Source organism: Curcuma longa, chromosome 1, assembly GCF_044706935.1.
Source record: "Curcuma longa cultivar G26 ecotype Majalengka, Jawa Barat chromosome 1, ITB_CL_G26_1.1, whole genome shotgun sequence".
NCBI lineage: Eukaryota > Viridiplantae > Streptophyta > Magnoliopsida > Zingiberales > Zingiberaceae > Curcuma > Curcuma longa.
Genome location: NC_133861.1, coordinates 6,136,582 through 6,151,468, shown reverse-complemented (window position 1 = coordinate 6,151,468; position 14,887 = coordinate 6,136,582). Strand labels below are relative to the sequence as shown.

The window sequence follows — 14,887 nt, the reverse complement described above, 5'->3', positions numbered from 1 at the left end:
AATAATTCTCTAGAATTCAAGACCATAAAAAAGAAATTAAAAAAAATACTAAAGTTTTTCAAAAATTCCATGGCAGTGATAAAGTCAAAATACTCAACCAGCTTGGACCTGACTGATTAATCAGAGGTTAGGGATTAATGGAGAAAATTGAATCATTCAACTCTTTAATTATTGTAAAACAATAGAATTGTTTTAAAATAAATATTATACAAGAAGTACGGTCAAAATAGTATATATTCTACTTGTTTAAAGTCAAAGGAAGATGAGGTTTTGACCTTCTGGAGGATTTCATTAGCAGTTATTGCTGTTGAAGAAAAGGGAGACAACTTTCTAATTAAGTAAAAAAAAAGTTTGAGCTTTGACTTCTTATATTAGGAAACTTTCTCGAGTATAACGTTGACTGTAGTTTTGATGTCCGCAAAAATCACGTAGTGTATAGGAAGAATTGAGTTTAAGAGAAAAAAAAATCATTTAGTCAATGGTTATCATTGACTCGACATTTTGATTGTGTGTTAAAAAATGTTCAAAATCATCATGACTTCTAATTGCCGTTGCATGAATTCTTACAATAGAAAGTACTTTCTTTACCATTGAATCACACCCAAAAGAAATAAAAAATGAGAAGATCTAACAATATTTACCACAACATTCAGAATATTTGTAAGATAATCCAATAATATTTATCATATCACCAATAACACAAAAGAAATTAGAAATCGAAATAATTTTTTACCGTAACTATAAAAGCTAATTGAAGTTAATGGAAAAAATAATATGCATAAAATGTACCTGAGTTCTCTTTTAAAATAAGAACTTCTAAATCAAAGGATGGTGTCGCGGGGTATGATGTCGCGGTAGGACATTCAGATTGTCACCCAGACACTTACGGTTCAATTTCCAGCTATCACGTATTTACAAAAAATTTTCTCCAAATGAGGAGCACAATTAAAGGATGCTGGGCATCTGGACTGGCCGCTGCGTGCACTTCCCGATTTATCTTGGTGGTCGGTAGAAAATTTTCATGGGATCAGATCGATCACCCTCAGGGATAGTCAATGAGGCTAACTGAGATTTATCTTTTTTTTTAATGAATACTTCTAAATTATTAAATTTATCTGATATATTGCTCACTTCATCAAAATATTATCATTTCAATTTACACCTATTCAAATTATATTTAGAGAATATCTTATTAATGTTAACTTTAAATGAAAATATTACCTATTCAATTTTTATAAAATATTCATTTACATATACAACGTAAAATATCTGACATTTATTTTTTTTATACAATATGATATTCATAAAAAAAAATAAAAAATAAAAAAGTTATTTGACGCTCTTTCTTGGAAAGATAAATCCTTTATTGGCATGATCATGGTGATTACATGGCGGATTTACAACATTTGTTAGCTTTTTTGATGATTTTTTTTTTTTTACCAGCGTAGACAATTAATATTCCTCTTTGAAACTAATTTTTTTTTAAATTTTTTCTTGAACCCCACACTAGCCCTACATTAGCTCCACCTACGTAGGTTGTAACAACTTCAGAATCTTAACTCTATTTGGATAGGATGAGAGAAAGTTCATTAACAAAAAGGGAAAAAAAGAAAGGAAGAGAAAGTAAAGGGGTGTTTGATTTGGTCATTTTCTTTTTTTATTTTTTATTTTTTATTTTTTAAAAATTATTGTTTGTTTTGTATTTTTCTAATTTTATTCTCTGAAAAATGAAAAGGCATTTTCTAAGAAAACAAAAAATAATAAAATATTATTTTATGTGAAAAATAAAAACTATAGGAAAATATAAAAATGCAACGTTTTCCCCTTCTTCGTCGTCACAAAACACATATTCAAGGTTGTTGAATTCAAGTTAACTGATGCACCGCGACACCTCAGCGAGAGGAAGGCAGGTCCTTGCTTACTGGTGCCATCGCCGACCAGGCAGAGGACCGTGGTTCATGGCGCCACCGACTAATGAAGATCCAGAAATCGTCACTGACGTCTTGCTGGTCGTCGGGAGGAGGAATGATGGATTCCTTGTCGATCCACGAGTATTCGGTTTGATCGTCACTGACGTCTCTTTCAGAAACAAAACTTCCAAGAAAGATCTCATTTGTCTGGTTAGAGAGAAATCCAAGAAGAAAAAGCCCCATCTTTACAAAAATTGAATCTTGTGCTCGGAGGCTCAATCTTGATCAAATACTTCAACAACTTTGAATTTTGTTACTTTATATCTAATTCAAATTAAAAAAATATCATAAAATATCTATTCATATGAAATAATTATTTTAAATTCAAAATGAAATAATTATTCATTAATCTATTTCAAAACTAACTTTATTTATCTATTTCATATTCCTTCATATAATATAATCAATTATTTCAATAATTTAATTAGATCAACTAAATAATAAATTGGTTCGATCGGTATTCGTATAGATGTAGTCAATTAATCTAATTATATTGAACGTTCCAAACTATTTTAAAAATATCTGTTAATAAAATATTATTTTATTTATAATTTTTCATATTAACAAACCAAACGCATTTTCTAATTTTATTTTCTAGAAAATAGAAACAGTATATCATACCAAACATATTTTTTATTTTCTAAAAACTAGATTAGAAAATAAAAAAATAGAAATAGAAAATGAAAAACAAAAATAGAAAAAAATTTCAAACCAAACGCCCCCCTAAGTATTTATGTTCCCCTTATTTGAAAGGAAAGGAAGATTTATTAATGTGTAATATGTGTTACCTTGTTTGGGTGGAAAGGAAAGAAAATAAAAGTTAAATATATAAAATTATAAAAATATCCTCACTTCTTAAAAAAGACAACGCAGTAGAGACAGATGAGAAATTATAAAATTCTATCAATATTGCATGTAGAAGTTAGGATATGAAAGGTCTTATAAAATAAACAACGCATTTTTTTTGGATAAGTCTTTATTCTTGGAGGAAAAGAAGAAAAAGAAATTAAGATTATATGTCTCTGTCCTCTTGAGTCTTGTCCTCAAAAAGATTTGTAGCAAGGGTTGGCATTGACGTCGTTGAATGTGAGCAATTGAGCATTGGGTGGTGAAAAGCAACGACACAAAAACGAGATGCCTAAATAGATAAGTTAATTTAAGAATTAATATTTTAAAATAGAGATAAAATTAAAATAAAATATTTTTGAATTTTTCTCCTTCTGTCTTACACTCCAAATCGGAATGTAAAAAATTATAACGATTTATGAGCATATAAAAAATTATAACGATTCATGAGCATATAAAGGTAAAACTTACTTTTCTCTCCCTGTCCCCTCTTTAACTCACTCCCTCCCAAACAACGGATAAAATTCTCCCTCCTTATTTATGCTTCCCTCATCTCCTCTCTTCTGCAACTCTTATCCAAAAAAAGTGGAATCCGCCACCTTAGCAGTCCCATACGGTCGGCTCCACGACCATCTGTGAGGAGGTAAATTGAGAAACTGTAGTTGGTCACGACGCAGGAGGGTATTGCCTGGCTTCGCCAGGATTCGAATCTTTGCCCTCTTCTGCAACTCTGTTACGTCATAACCAACTCAGCTATGCCCTGGGGGCAATTCCCTCAACTCCTCTCTTCTATAAAAAGGTGAAATCCGCCACCTTAGTGGTCCCACACGGTCGGCCCCACGACCATCTGTAAGGAGATAAATCGAGAAACTGCAGTTGATCACGATGTAGGAGGGTATAAATAAACCCTCATCTCCTCTCTTCTTCTTCTGCAAAAGGTGGATCCGCCACCTTAGCAGCCCTACACGGTCGGCCCTACGACCATCTGTGAGAAGGTAAATCGAGAAAGTGCAGTTGGTTATGACGCAGGAGGGTATTGCCTGACTTCGCCAGGATTCGAACCTCATCTCCTCTCTTCTTCTTCTGTGTTAGTGGCTCAATCGTACAAAGATTTGAATAGGTTTATTGGGCAATTCAATGATTTAATTATAGATTCGAAACATAGTACCCAAGATAGATCCGAAAGTTTACAGGAGAATGATGACATAGAGCAAGCTCATAAAATTGGATGCATTTGAGAAATCAAAGGCCCAATATAAGGTGAATTATATTTTAGGGCAATTCCGAATGAAATATACTCGAAGATGCATTGAGGTACTAAAGACTTGACTCAAGTGAACTCTAGGGTATCTTTTAAAAAAAATGATAAATCTCAGTCAGTCTCATGGACTCAATCCCTAGGAGTGGTCGACTCAGTCCCACGGAAATTTCCCACCGACCATGATCAGGGTAAATCGGGAAGCGCATACGATGGTGAATCCAGATGCCCAGCATCCTTTGATTGCGTTCCCCATTTGGAGGAAAATTCCTGCAAATACACCGTAGCTAGGGATCGAATCGCGGATCCCTAGGTCACAATCCGGATGTCCTACCGTTGCATCATTGCCCTGGGGATAACTCTAGGGTATCTTAGAACAATATGAATGTATAGACAAGTAGAAAGATGACACGACGCAAACTCCCTAAATTTGGTGCATTTAAAGGACCAAAGATCTAAAGTAAGAGTGTCGATGAGGTTAAAGAGTCGTTATACTATTCAATCCGACCGTTGACTTATTCCTCCTCATCTTCTAAATGGACTTGATACAGAGCACAGTCAACACTCCTTAATTTGCAACAGTATCTATCTTTAATTACATTTGTCAGAAAGAAAGAATAATTTTATATGATTATAATTTTGCCACTGGACTTTTTCGTTCCATCAAACAATAATAATAATAATAATAATAATAATAATAATAATAATAATATCATTTGACACTAAACAGATTCTATTTACACATACAAATCAGACAAATTAATATTAACAATTCTGCAGAATAATTAAAAATCAAAAACAGAATCATGGTGGTGACAGCAGAAGCTTCATAGCAGGATGCAAAGGTCTTAATTTGGCCTTGATTTGATCTTGACTCCATTAATTCAATCAAAGCTTCTGTCGCATCACAGCAAATAAAATAGCTTTCTTTATAAAATTTCTGTTTCTTACCATTTTTTTTCTTCTGATGTTCAAAGCTCATTTATTGTCACCTAATTTATATCGGTTCCCGTTGAAATCGTCTTTCAAATGTGTCACTAATTACCTGACAAGCAAGCTGATCGGGTAGGAAGAAGAGAGAAAGATGATGGGACCCACGATCCTAGTGAGCTCCATAGTATTGTAAGAATAGAAAGAAGGTGAGGTCGGAGGCTAAGGGTTTCCTGGCTCAATCACTCTGACACTTAAATCAGTTTTCTCTGAGGAAAAAGGAATAAAGTAATGAGATTAATTGAGGATCTGTGATAATTATGCATACCTGCATCGTGCGAGGAGCAGGAGTTATATAGACTTATAGGAGGGATGTCACGTTGTGATTAAAGAGAATCTCTGAGGGAAGATTTTATCAGAGGAGATGTCTCATCTAAATAAAGAAAGTGTCCCATTGTTGCAGTGAAAAGTCATATTATTCATCATCATACTGTATCATCATGTCGTATTAATGGGGGTAGGTTAACCATCCCCTCACGTGGTCGTCTATATCCTTCAGGCGACGCGCGACATAGATGACTAAGGAGTCGAATTGAGTGTTGAGCATGGCACTGAGGGAAGGGAAGTTAGTTGACAGAGAGGTCGACCGTCAAGTTTCGAGTCGAGTCAAGTGTTGGACCCCGACTTGGACTACCTTCCAAGTTTAGCTCGGACACCCCAGTTGAGCAAAGTACCGAGCTGAGAGAGAATCGAGTTGGAGGCATGAGGCCTAACGCCGAGTCGTGCGTGGGAGCCCGAGTTGGTGTCATTTTGAGTTGTCATCTACTCGAATACCAAGTCAAGGTTGTTGAACTGAGACATAGGACTCCAATTCAGTCAGCTTGATATGGTGAGTGTGGCCCTAGTCTGACGTATCTTCAAAATAAGCTAATTAAATCTTGACTTGTAGCTTGATCCGATCATACTGACCCATAACAATATCGTTTCTTAAATACTGTTGCCCAAATATAAATAAATCATTTTCTTTCAGCTGATGCTAGTTATTCTTTAATTAATCATGTCTTAGAATGTAAATTTTTTACTTAACCCACCGGAACTCACTCCTTAGCTTCAGCATCCAAAGCACAACTCACCCCGTTAAGTTTACTCCAATTGACGACGGATCATTTTCGTCATAATGATGAAGATAATTTTATTTGTAAATGTATTATCACATTTTACTATTAGTCATGAAATTCATTCTATTTTTGTCCTTAATAAAGATAGTAATTAATTTTATGAATAAATATAGTGTTAGTGACAAAATATTTGTCACCTTTTATCGAAGTGAAGTGATGGAGATAACAAAAATATTGTAACAAAAATAAATGTGTTACGAGTGACACATTAGGTACTTGTGCATATATAACCAATTTAAAATAAAAATAATTAAAAAGTACTTCAGCCACTCAAACTCATGACTAGACAACCAATTCTCACTGTAATGGATAACCTTTTCACTTTTATTGGTCAATCGTTTCTGGAGAATATGTATATATTTGAGTTATAATAATAATAAAATAATGATATTAAATAATTTGTCTCAAGATATATTATTCCACATTGTCTAGCTATATTGCATAAATAAAAGTTCATTGACTTTTTCTATGTTTTTTTTGTTATATAAATAATGAATTTATTCGTTATCATTTTATATTTAAATATATATATATATAGCAAATTGCTTTTCCCATCCTCGACACCGCACCCCCCTCCCCTCCTCTCTCTCTCCCATTCAAATGACATTTTTTACCCTTTTTTCTTTATTTTTTATTTTACTTATATATATATATATATTAATTTTTATTTAGTTTTATTTTTAAATTAATTTTGTTTATTATTTTTTCATTAATACTTATATATATATATATTTAATTTTATTTTTAAATTAATTTTGTTTATTATTTTTTAAATTTTATTTAATTTTTATTTAGTTTTATTTCTTTAATCAATTTTGTTTATTATTTTTTTATCAAATTTTTTTATTTTTTTATTTTATATAATTTTTAACATAGGTCAGAATTTCTCTTTTTTTTTAAATTACCTTCCTAATTCGACACTTAAAATCAATAAAAAAATAAAATTTAAAAAATAATAAATTGAAAAAATACAAGTATTATGAAAAAAATAATAAATAAAATTAATTTGAAAATAAAATTTATATAAAATTGAAAAAAATATAATAAAAAAATTGATTAAAAATAAAACTAAATAAAATTTATATAAAATTCTAAAAATAAAGTATTGATAAAAAATAATAAACAAAATTGATTAAAAAATAAAACTAAATAAAAATTAAATAAAATTGAAAAAAAAATATCGTATTGATGAAAAAATAATAAATTAAATTAATTAAAAAATAAAATTAAAAATATATGAGAGTTATTTTTAAATAAAATTAATTAAAAATTAAATTAAATAAAATTTAAAAAAATAAATAAATAAAAAAAGAGGATAGAAATGTCATTAGAATGGGAGAGAGAAGAAGTGGGAGAGAGGGTGCAGTGTCAAGGGTGGGAAAAGCAGCTCTCATATATATATATATATATATATATATATATAGTACTGATTATATTTCTTATAGGTAAGTGTAATCGTCAATTTGATTTAGACTCTGACTTGATCCGTCAAATAATTTAAATAGATTGAGTTAAAATTTTATTAATTGATTTTAATATAGATTTAGACAGACCAAAATAAGTCTGTAGACTTGGATTAGTCCATGAGTTAAAAAATTTTAATTTTGTTCAATTGAAAATTTGATGGACTAGTGAGTTTATCCTAAATCACAATTTAAACGTGAAAGTTTAACTTAATCAGTTTAAAATTTTTAATTTTTTTTTATTTTTTAACAAGTTCGTGAGTTGATCGGTCTAACTCACAATCTGTCTTAGGTTGAATTGAATTGGAGATTTTTTAACACGTCAAATTAGTAGACCGGTCTATTCCGTCTCATCCTATCCCGCTCTATTATATGATAAATTTTTAACAGATTAATCTATTCCATCTGAGATGGATTCGTTTGACAATTCCACATATAAGTATAATATTTTATATTAATTATATCTAAATCTCGATCAGATAATCTAAAAAACTCCAATTCTCACATATTTAACCTCGTAAGACACAGCCCCACCAGTGGGAGCCTTCGCAACACTTTCCCCATCACACAATTTACGTTATTTATTTATTTATTTTGCAAATTAAAAGTAATTACAGCCAAATAATTAAGCCAAGATCCTTTCCCTGCCACGAGGGGCAACCATTGGATCCGGCCGAATCTATATCTATATCTATATTTCATGGATCGGTCGCTGTCCCGAATGACGTCACCGAGCTTTGTCTCATATAGCCGCCGTACGTCATCGGACACGTGACCCCGCGGGCCCCGGTCCAATTGAAAAATCTCCCGCCCGCTGTCCCTGTCCCTGTCCCTGTCTCTCCCCCCGGGCGCTTACTTTTCTCCGTTGCCTGCTCGATCTCTTTACTCGACGCCTTTGAATTCACTTTCGAAGTTTCCAAGTATAAATCCCCCTCCCAACCCTTCCAACATCGATATCCAATCCAAAATCTATCGAGATTCTTCCCCATTTTTGGGAATCTAATCGAGGATGGACTCTGAGTTCTCGTCGGAATCCTCCTCCTGTCCGTCGTCGTTCGAATCTAATTTCCCCCCGGGGTCGGAGAAATCCCCCCCGCTCGACGTCCACGACAGCAATGAGATGGTCCTCTTCGAAATGATAGGCGCCAAGAGCGGCGGCGAGGGCCGAGCGAGCGGCCCCGAGGAGGCCGAGTCTAGGCGGCGGGGGCAGCGGCCGCCGGCCAGAAGTGAGGGCGGCGTGCGGGGCTACCGCGGGGTCCGCAAGCGGCCCTGGGGGAAGTTCGCGGCGGAGATCAGGGACTCCACCAGGAACGGGATCCGGGTGTGGCTGGGGACCTTCGACACCGCCGAGGCCGCCGCCATGGCCTACGACCAGGCGGCGCTGTCGATGCGAGGCCAACTGGCGGTGCTGAATTTCCCCATCGAGCGCGTGCAGGAGTCGATCCAGCAGCTCGGCTGGGCCAAAGGCCGCGACGGAGACTGCGACGACTCACTCGTCATGGCGCTCAAGAAGAAACACTCGCTCCGCCGCCGGCGGAGCCGCAAGAGCAAGGCGGCGCAGAATGTCCTGGAGCTCGAGGATTTGGGCGCCGACTACCTGGAGGAGCTTCTTAGAGTCTCCGAACTCGAACCTCTCACAGCTTCAAACAGATTCAACTACTTCGATCACAACTTTCACAGTCGCAATCTCTGAAACTTCTTCCATATCCTTCCACTGTAAAACTCATCAGATCACTTCTTTTCTCTTTCTACTTAAAGCAATCATTTTCATTTACAACACTCAATTATTTACTGATGATGATGGAAAAATCCATAATTAAGTGCCCAATATGTCTCTCTTTTTGCATTGAAAAAGTTAATTAGTACTATATATTAACTATTTCCCACCTACTTAATTAATTAAAGTAGCTAGCTAGCTAGCTAGCTCCTCAGTGCCCAACCCATGGTTCTTGACTTGTTGTTCATGTTTCCCTTGAGGGAGAGCTGACGTGTAATTAGGGTTTATGGCTTGTGGTTCTCCAACCCTTACGTGTCCTATAAGAGAAAAAACAAAGCTTATGATAAGATTATATTATCAAGAGAAGTGATTCCTGACACATGTGCTGATGAACGCTAAACGCCAAAAGGATCCAATAACATTAAAGACAGTGCTGAATTCTCAACTTGGGAGTTTAATATTCTTGAATTCAGGTGGTTGAATTCATTTGATATATAATAAGTAGATAATGTATATAAATAAATAATTATATTGCCGTCCACCAACTCTTTATTCTAATTAATGCTTAGGGTTCTTTTATACAAAAGCATTAATTCTACCTTTTGTTGATCATTTCTTATCATTCTAGTCAAATTCTCTTGTTGTCGATCTGAACAACAGAGAAAAGGAATCAAGTAAAAGTAGAAGATCTATATATTGTCTTCTTTTTTTTTCTTATCTTTTAGTAAAATATAAATTTAATTATTCATATCAGATTAAAATAGTATTCTTACAAATCAATGCCCCTAATTATAGTTAGTTAATTTGTCACTATCACATCAACAAGTACCATTTCTTACATGCCCTCTCCTATTATTATTGTTATTAATGGAACTATATATAAAAATTATTTCTAAAAATTTGTAATATACAATCTCATAATTATGATAATAGGCGATTTACCGAAAAGCGCAGGCAAATTTAAAAATTTTCTAAATCACACATCATATTTTGAAAATGATCGAAGGATATTAATTTGCGATGACTTTTTCATTCTACTCCTCCCGTTAATATTAACTTTTCGCACATTGATTTTCACATTTAAAAGATTAAATGTAAAAATTATTTTTTATAATTTAGATGCATGCAACTTTAATTACATCTCTCTCCCTCTCTCTCTCTCTCCACTCCACTCGTTGAAAGTAAATTTCTCTCTTCATTAAATATAAAAAGTATTTCTATGATTTGGATACATGTAACTTCAACATCTCTCCATTCCTCTCTCTGCACTCATGGAAAGCAAATATCTCTCTCCTTTCCTCTTTCATCTGTCGATTTATACAACTCAAATTTATTTTTTTAATTTAACTATTAAAATCAGAATCAAGATTTGATATCAAATCTATCTTCTCCAAACTCTACTCTTTCATATGGTTGCAAATTCACAGAAATCCAAATAGTCTAGGTCTATTATTGGATTTCAATCAAAATTCACTGATCGACCTAGAGAACTTCGATTACACACATTCCAAGTCATGTGAATTTCTAAAGGATCAAGGAGTCCAAATTAATGTGTCATCCTTTACTATTTTCGGACTTCCCTAGTAGTGCCAAAGTGAAAAAGTCTTTAACTAGAATGTTTAATTAGGCTGAAAGTTAGCATAATACTTGAGTATCTATGTGAAGCCCAAAATAAGTAATGGAGGGTACCTTTGAACTTTTTACGATCTTAAATGAGTGTAATCTAAGCTCTCTAGGTCGATCAGTGAATTTTGATCGAAATCTACTTAGGCTATTTGGATTTCTGCAAACTTGCTACTCGTGGGGCCGATCGTGTGGAGCCGCTAAGGTGACGGATTTCACCTTTTTATAGAAGAGTGTATATCAAATTTTAATTCTAATGATTAAGGGAGAAACCAGACTAACTTGAATATGATATGCATTTGCATGTGTCGTCACCTCAAGAACACTCAATCCTTATCTTCAAAACAGTTATCTTGTTCACTAATTATATTACACAAATTAACCATGCAAACTTGATCATCATCCAGATCGTTTGAAAACTAAACATGCATTAATATAATAAATTCTATACGCATTCATTTGTCAGCTATATATATGTTTTCTAATTGAGTTTTGCTACTAGACTTTGAGGTATTCAATTAATATTATAAATAAACATGTATAAATATTATATATAAACTTGTTTCCCTTCCTGATATACTTTGACCATTCATGTTGATCTGGACTACGATTTCAATGTTTCCATTACAAATTAATAAAACAACTTATTCACGTCAATATCGAAATATATGTCATTGCAAATTAACTATCTCTTAAGTTTTCCTTTGACCAACGAACTACACTTAAGGTTGACCGAATGTTCCTATACAATCCTGTGCTGAAGATATATAATACACTACTTTAATACTCTGATATTTGCATTTGCAATATATATATTTGTATTTATACAAACGAAGGTGCTGGGAAAGTGGCCAGTTTGATTGATTGCCATGGAGTTGCGACAACATGTTCGAGAAGGTCAACATGACTAAGTCAACAGTTAACTTAAATACTGAGGACTTCGACATTTGATTACCTACATTTAAGATCCTGTCGGCTCGATTTTGACTGCTCCATTATTTTCTCGCCGCCAGACCAGTCGCCACGAAATTATGATTATGAATTGTCTTAAATAATTAATCAGTAAAAAAATATATTGTTGCAATTTAATTAGGAAATATATATAAGACCGCAGTTCTATTTGTTGATAATGACAATAAAGTGATAAGTTATGTTGACAATTATAAGCTTTGTCCTTGCATAGATATTGATTTGGGTAATTTAAATGACTCTCTTCCTAATTTATGGATAAAAAAGGCACGTTTTCGTTATATGATTAAGTTGGTTACTGTGAGATAAATTTATTACAATAGATAAGAGTCGAATTTCGACAAAGGCGAGACAATGCCCTCTTCCTAGTGATCAATTGTAACTTTTCAATTTACCTCTTCACAAATAATTATAGATCTGATCAACCGCGTGGGATGCTGGAATGGCAGATTCTATCTATAGTGAATATGAAAAGATAAGAATATGATTCGCTATCATATATATATTTCTTGTACACTTTCAGAATATTATTTTTAAATAATAGTTAATCATTTTTATAATCATAACTTCCATCTCTAGTCTATGATCAAATTAAATTAAGATGATTAATTATAGTATTTAGGAGGCGCTTGGTAGGCGGGTTTAGGAGAGGGGAATGGAAATGAAATCTATTTCATTCCCATTCTTAATGCTTGGTAGACGGGAATGGAAATCAAAATAAGGATTTGATATCCCTGATTTCATAACCTACCCCTCCCTCGGTTATCGCTAAACTCATTCCCATCGCGGCGCAACTTTTTTTCCCGTGGACAGCGGTACCTCGCGCCCATCTCCTAGGTCGCGATTTCTTCCCTGCGATTTCTTCCCCGCCGCGATTCTTCCTTTCTTCTTCCCCACCCGCGAGCCTCTCTTCCTCTTGGCCGCCCCCCTTTTCTTCTCCCCCGTTCATCTAAGCTCCCCCCCCCCCCCCCCCCCCCCCCCCCCCCCCCCCCCTTCCTCCTCTTCTTTTTTTCTCTGTCGGCCGAGCTCCTCCACCCCTTCCCCTTTTCTTCCTCCTCCTCTTCTTCCACGATCCTACATAGTGGCGAGCCCCAAATGATCCCAGCTTCACATCCCCGAGCTCCCGTAGGGATCGACGGCCCAACTTGGGGAAGAGCTGGAACAAGAAAGATCGCTTCTCCTCCTTCTCGTTCTCCTCCTGGGTCCCATTGACCATCTGCAGCGGCGATTCAGAGAAGAGGCAGATCCAGAGGGAGAAGAGGAGGAACGCGGCTCCCAGGGCGAAGACGGCGGCCCTTCTGTGGGAGAGGAAGTATCGGTGTCCGGGTCGAGCGCTGGAGTATCGGACCACTGCGGAGGGTACCGGCATAGGCGGCGGAGGAGGAGAGTCGTCGGAGAAGGTGAAGGCGGTGATGGTCTTGCCCTTTGAGGGATCATCGGGAGGAGGGAGAGAGATGATGATGACTCCCTGGAGCTGCGGTGGAGGAGGCGGCGATGGTCTCTCCCCTTCCATGCGGACGATACTTTCTTCACCCTCTCCTCTGCGAGAAGAGGAAGAGGAAGAGGAAGAGGAAGCAGCAACAGACTGGTTCGTGTCAAAGTTGTTGACTTTATTAGAGGCGACGAAGAAAGCGAAGCGGAGGACTGCTTGTGAACGCCAGATAATGGGCTATGCTATCTATTTAATAGACTCGGCCCATGGGCTTTAATTTGTTATCAGGCCTTCATACAACAGCACGGTTGAAAGATTTTGTGCTTAGTTGTTTAGAATAGTATGCTTGTGATGTTGTGTTTGATGACTACAGTTTTGCTTCTCTCACTTTTGGTATTGTGGTAGTTGTTTTGATCATGTAAGACAATTGTTTAGAAGATTCTGTGAAGGTTGAGTTATTGTTCAGTTTGGATTCATCTGAAATTGAAGATTTTGTGCTCAGTTGTTTAAAATAGTATGCTTGTGATGTTGTGTTTGATGAAAATTTTCAAGTGTGCGGAACATGAAGCAAGATTTTTTATCGGTTTGGTCGGTTCGGATTTTATAAAGAAATCGATGGGTTCTTTATAATAAACCTTGGAATTGCTCAGTTGCTTATGTTTGTGATGTTGGGTTTGATGAATACATTTTTGTTTCTTTCACTTAATTTTGATATTGTGGTAGTTATTTTGATTATGTAAGATGATTGTATTTTGGACGATGATTTATTGTGGACAATTATGCTTTTTGTACGTTGGGATGAAAGAAAAATATTCATCATATTGTATTTTTTTAAAATAAAATGGTTTTGTCTATGACTCTATATGATTACTTTTGTCTTTTACATATAAGGGTAAAATGAGAATTTTGACTGATTCTCATTCCATAATTTAAGCCAAACCAAACAACATTAATGGGAATAATACCCATTCCAGTATCTATACCAAGCACCAAAAATCCGGTAATCATTCCCATTGCTATTAACCCCTCAATCAAAATCATTACCATCCCATTACCGAATGTATACCAAGCGCCCCCTTAAGCTTTTTATGGTGGTGGGACCAATTAACTAATAAAAAATGTGAAGAAAAAGGAAAAAATAGTTTTTTTTAAAAATTTTAAATGAAAAACATAATTAATATTTAGATTTGTTGTTAACCTCTACAGTTAGTAGTAGTGAAAATTTATTGTTTTTTTAGTGGTAAGATCATTTTTTGATTTTCTATTTAATTATTTAATTTTGCTTGCTTAATTTGGTTTTAGTTAATTTGTATATTTATTTAATTTCATAAAGAGAAAAAAACACTCCTTCCATTCATTTAATTTTTTAATTAATTGTTAACCTTTTTTTCCAAACACTAAGAGGTTCCTTTTTACACATTAATTACATTAATTAAACTTCCGTTCTTAGTGTAAAAACTGTCTAGCCCTCGACTATAATGCATGCTAAGAAAATGAGATG

At 34.7% G+C, this 14,887-nt stretch overlaps 1 protein-coding gene across 1 annotated transcript; it reads left to right on the top strand.

The window, feature by feature from the left end:
• The first annotated feature begins 8,550 nt into the window (after positions 1 to 8,550).
• LOC141847014 (ethylene-response factor C3-like) lies at positions 8,551 to 9,429 on the top strand. The gene has a single exon (XM_074735013.1). The coding sequence runs from the start codon at positions 8,655 to 8,657 to the stop codon at positions 9,336 to 9,338; it is 684 nt and encodes a 227-aa protein (XP_074591114.1). The 5' UTR covers positions 8,551 to 8,654; the 3' UTR covers positions 9,339 to 9,429.
• The last annotated feature ends 5,458 nt before the right edge of the window (positions 9,430 to 14,887 follow it).

Excerpts from the sequence above, each read along its gene's own strand:
- LOC141847014 (XM_074735013.1), top strand. The coding sequence starts at position 8,655 with ATGGACTCTGAGTTCTCGTCGGAATCCTCCTCCTGTCCGTCGTCGTTC.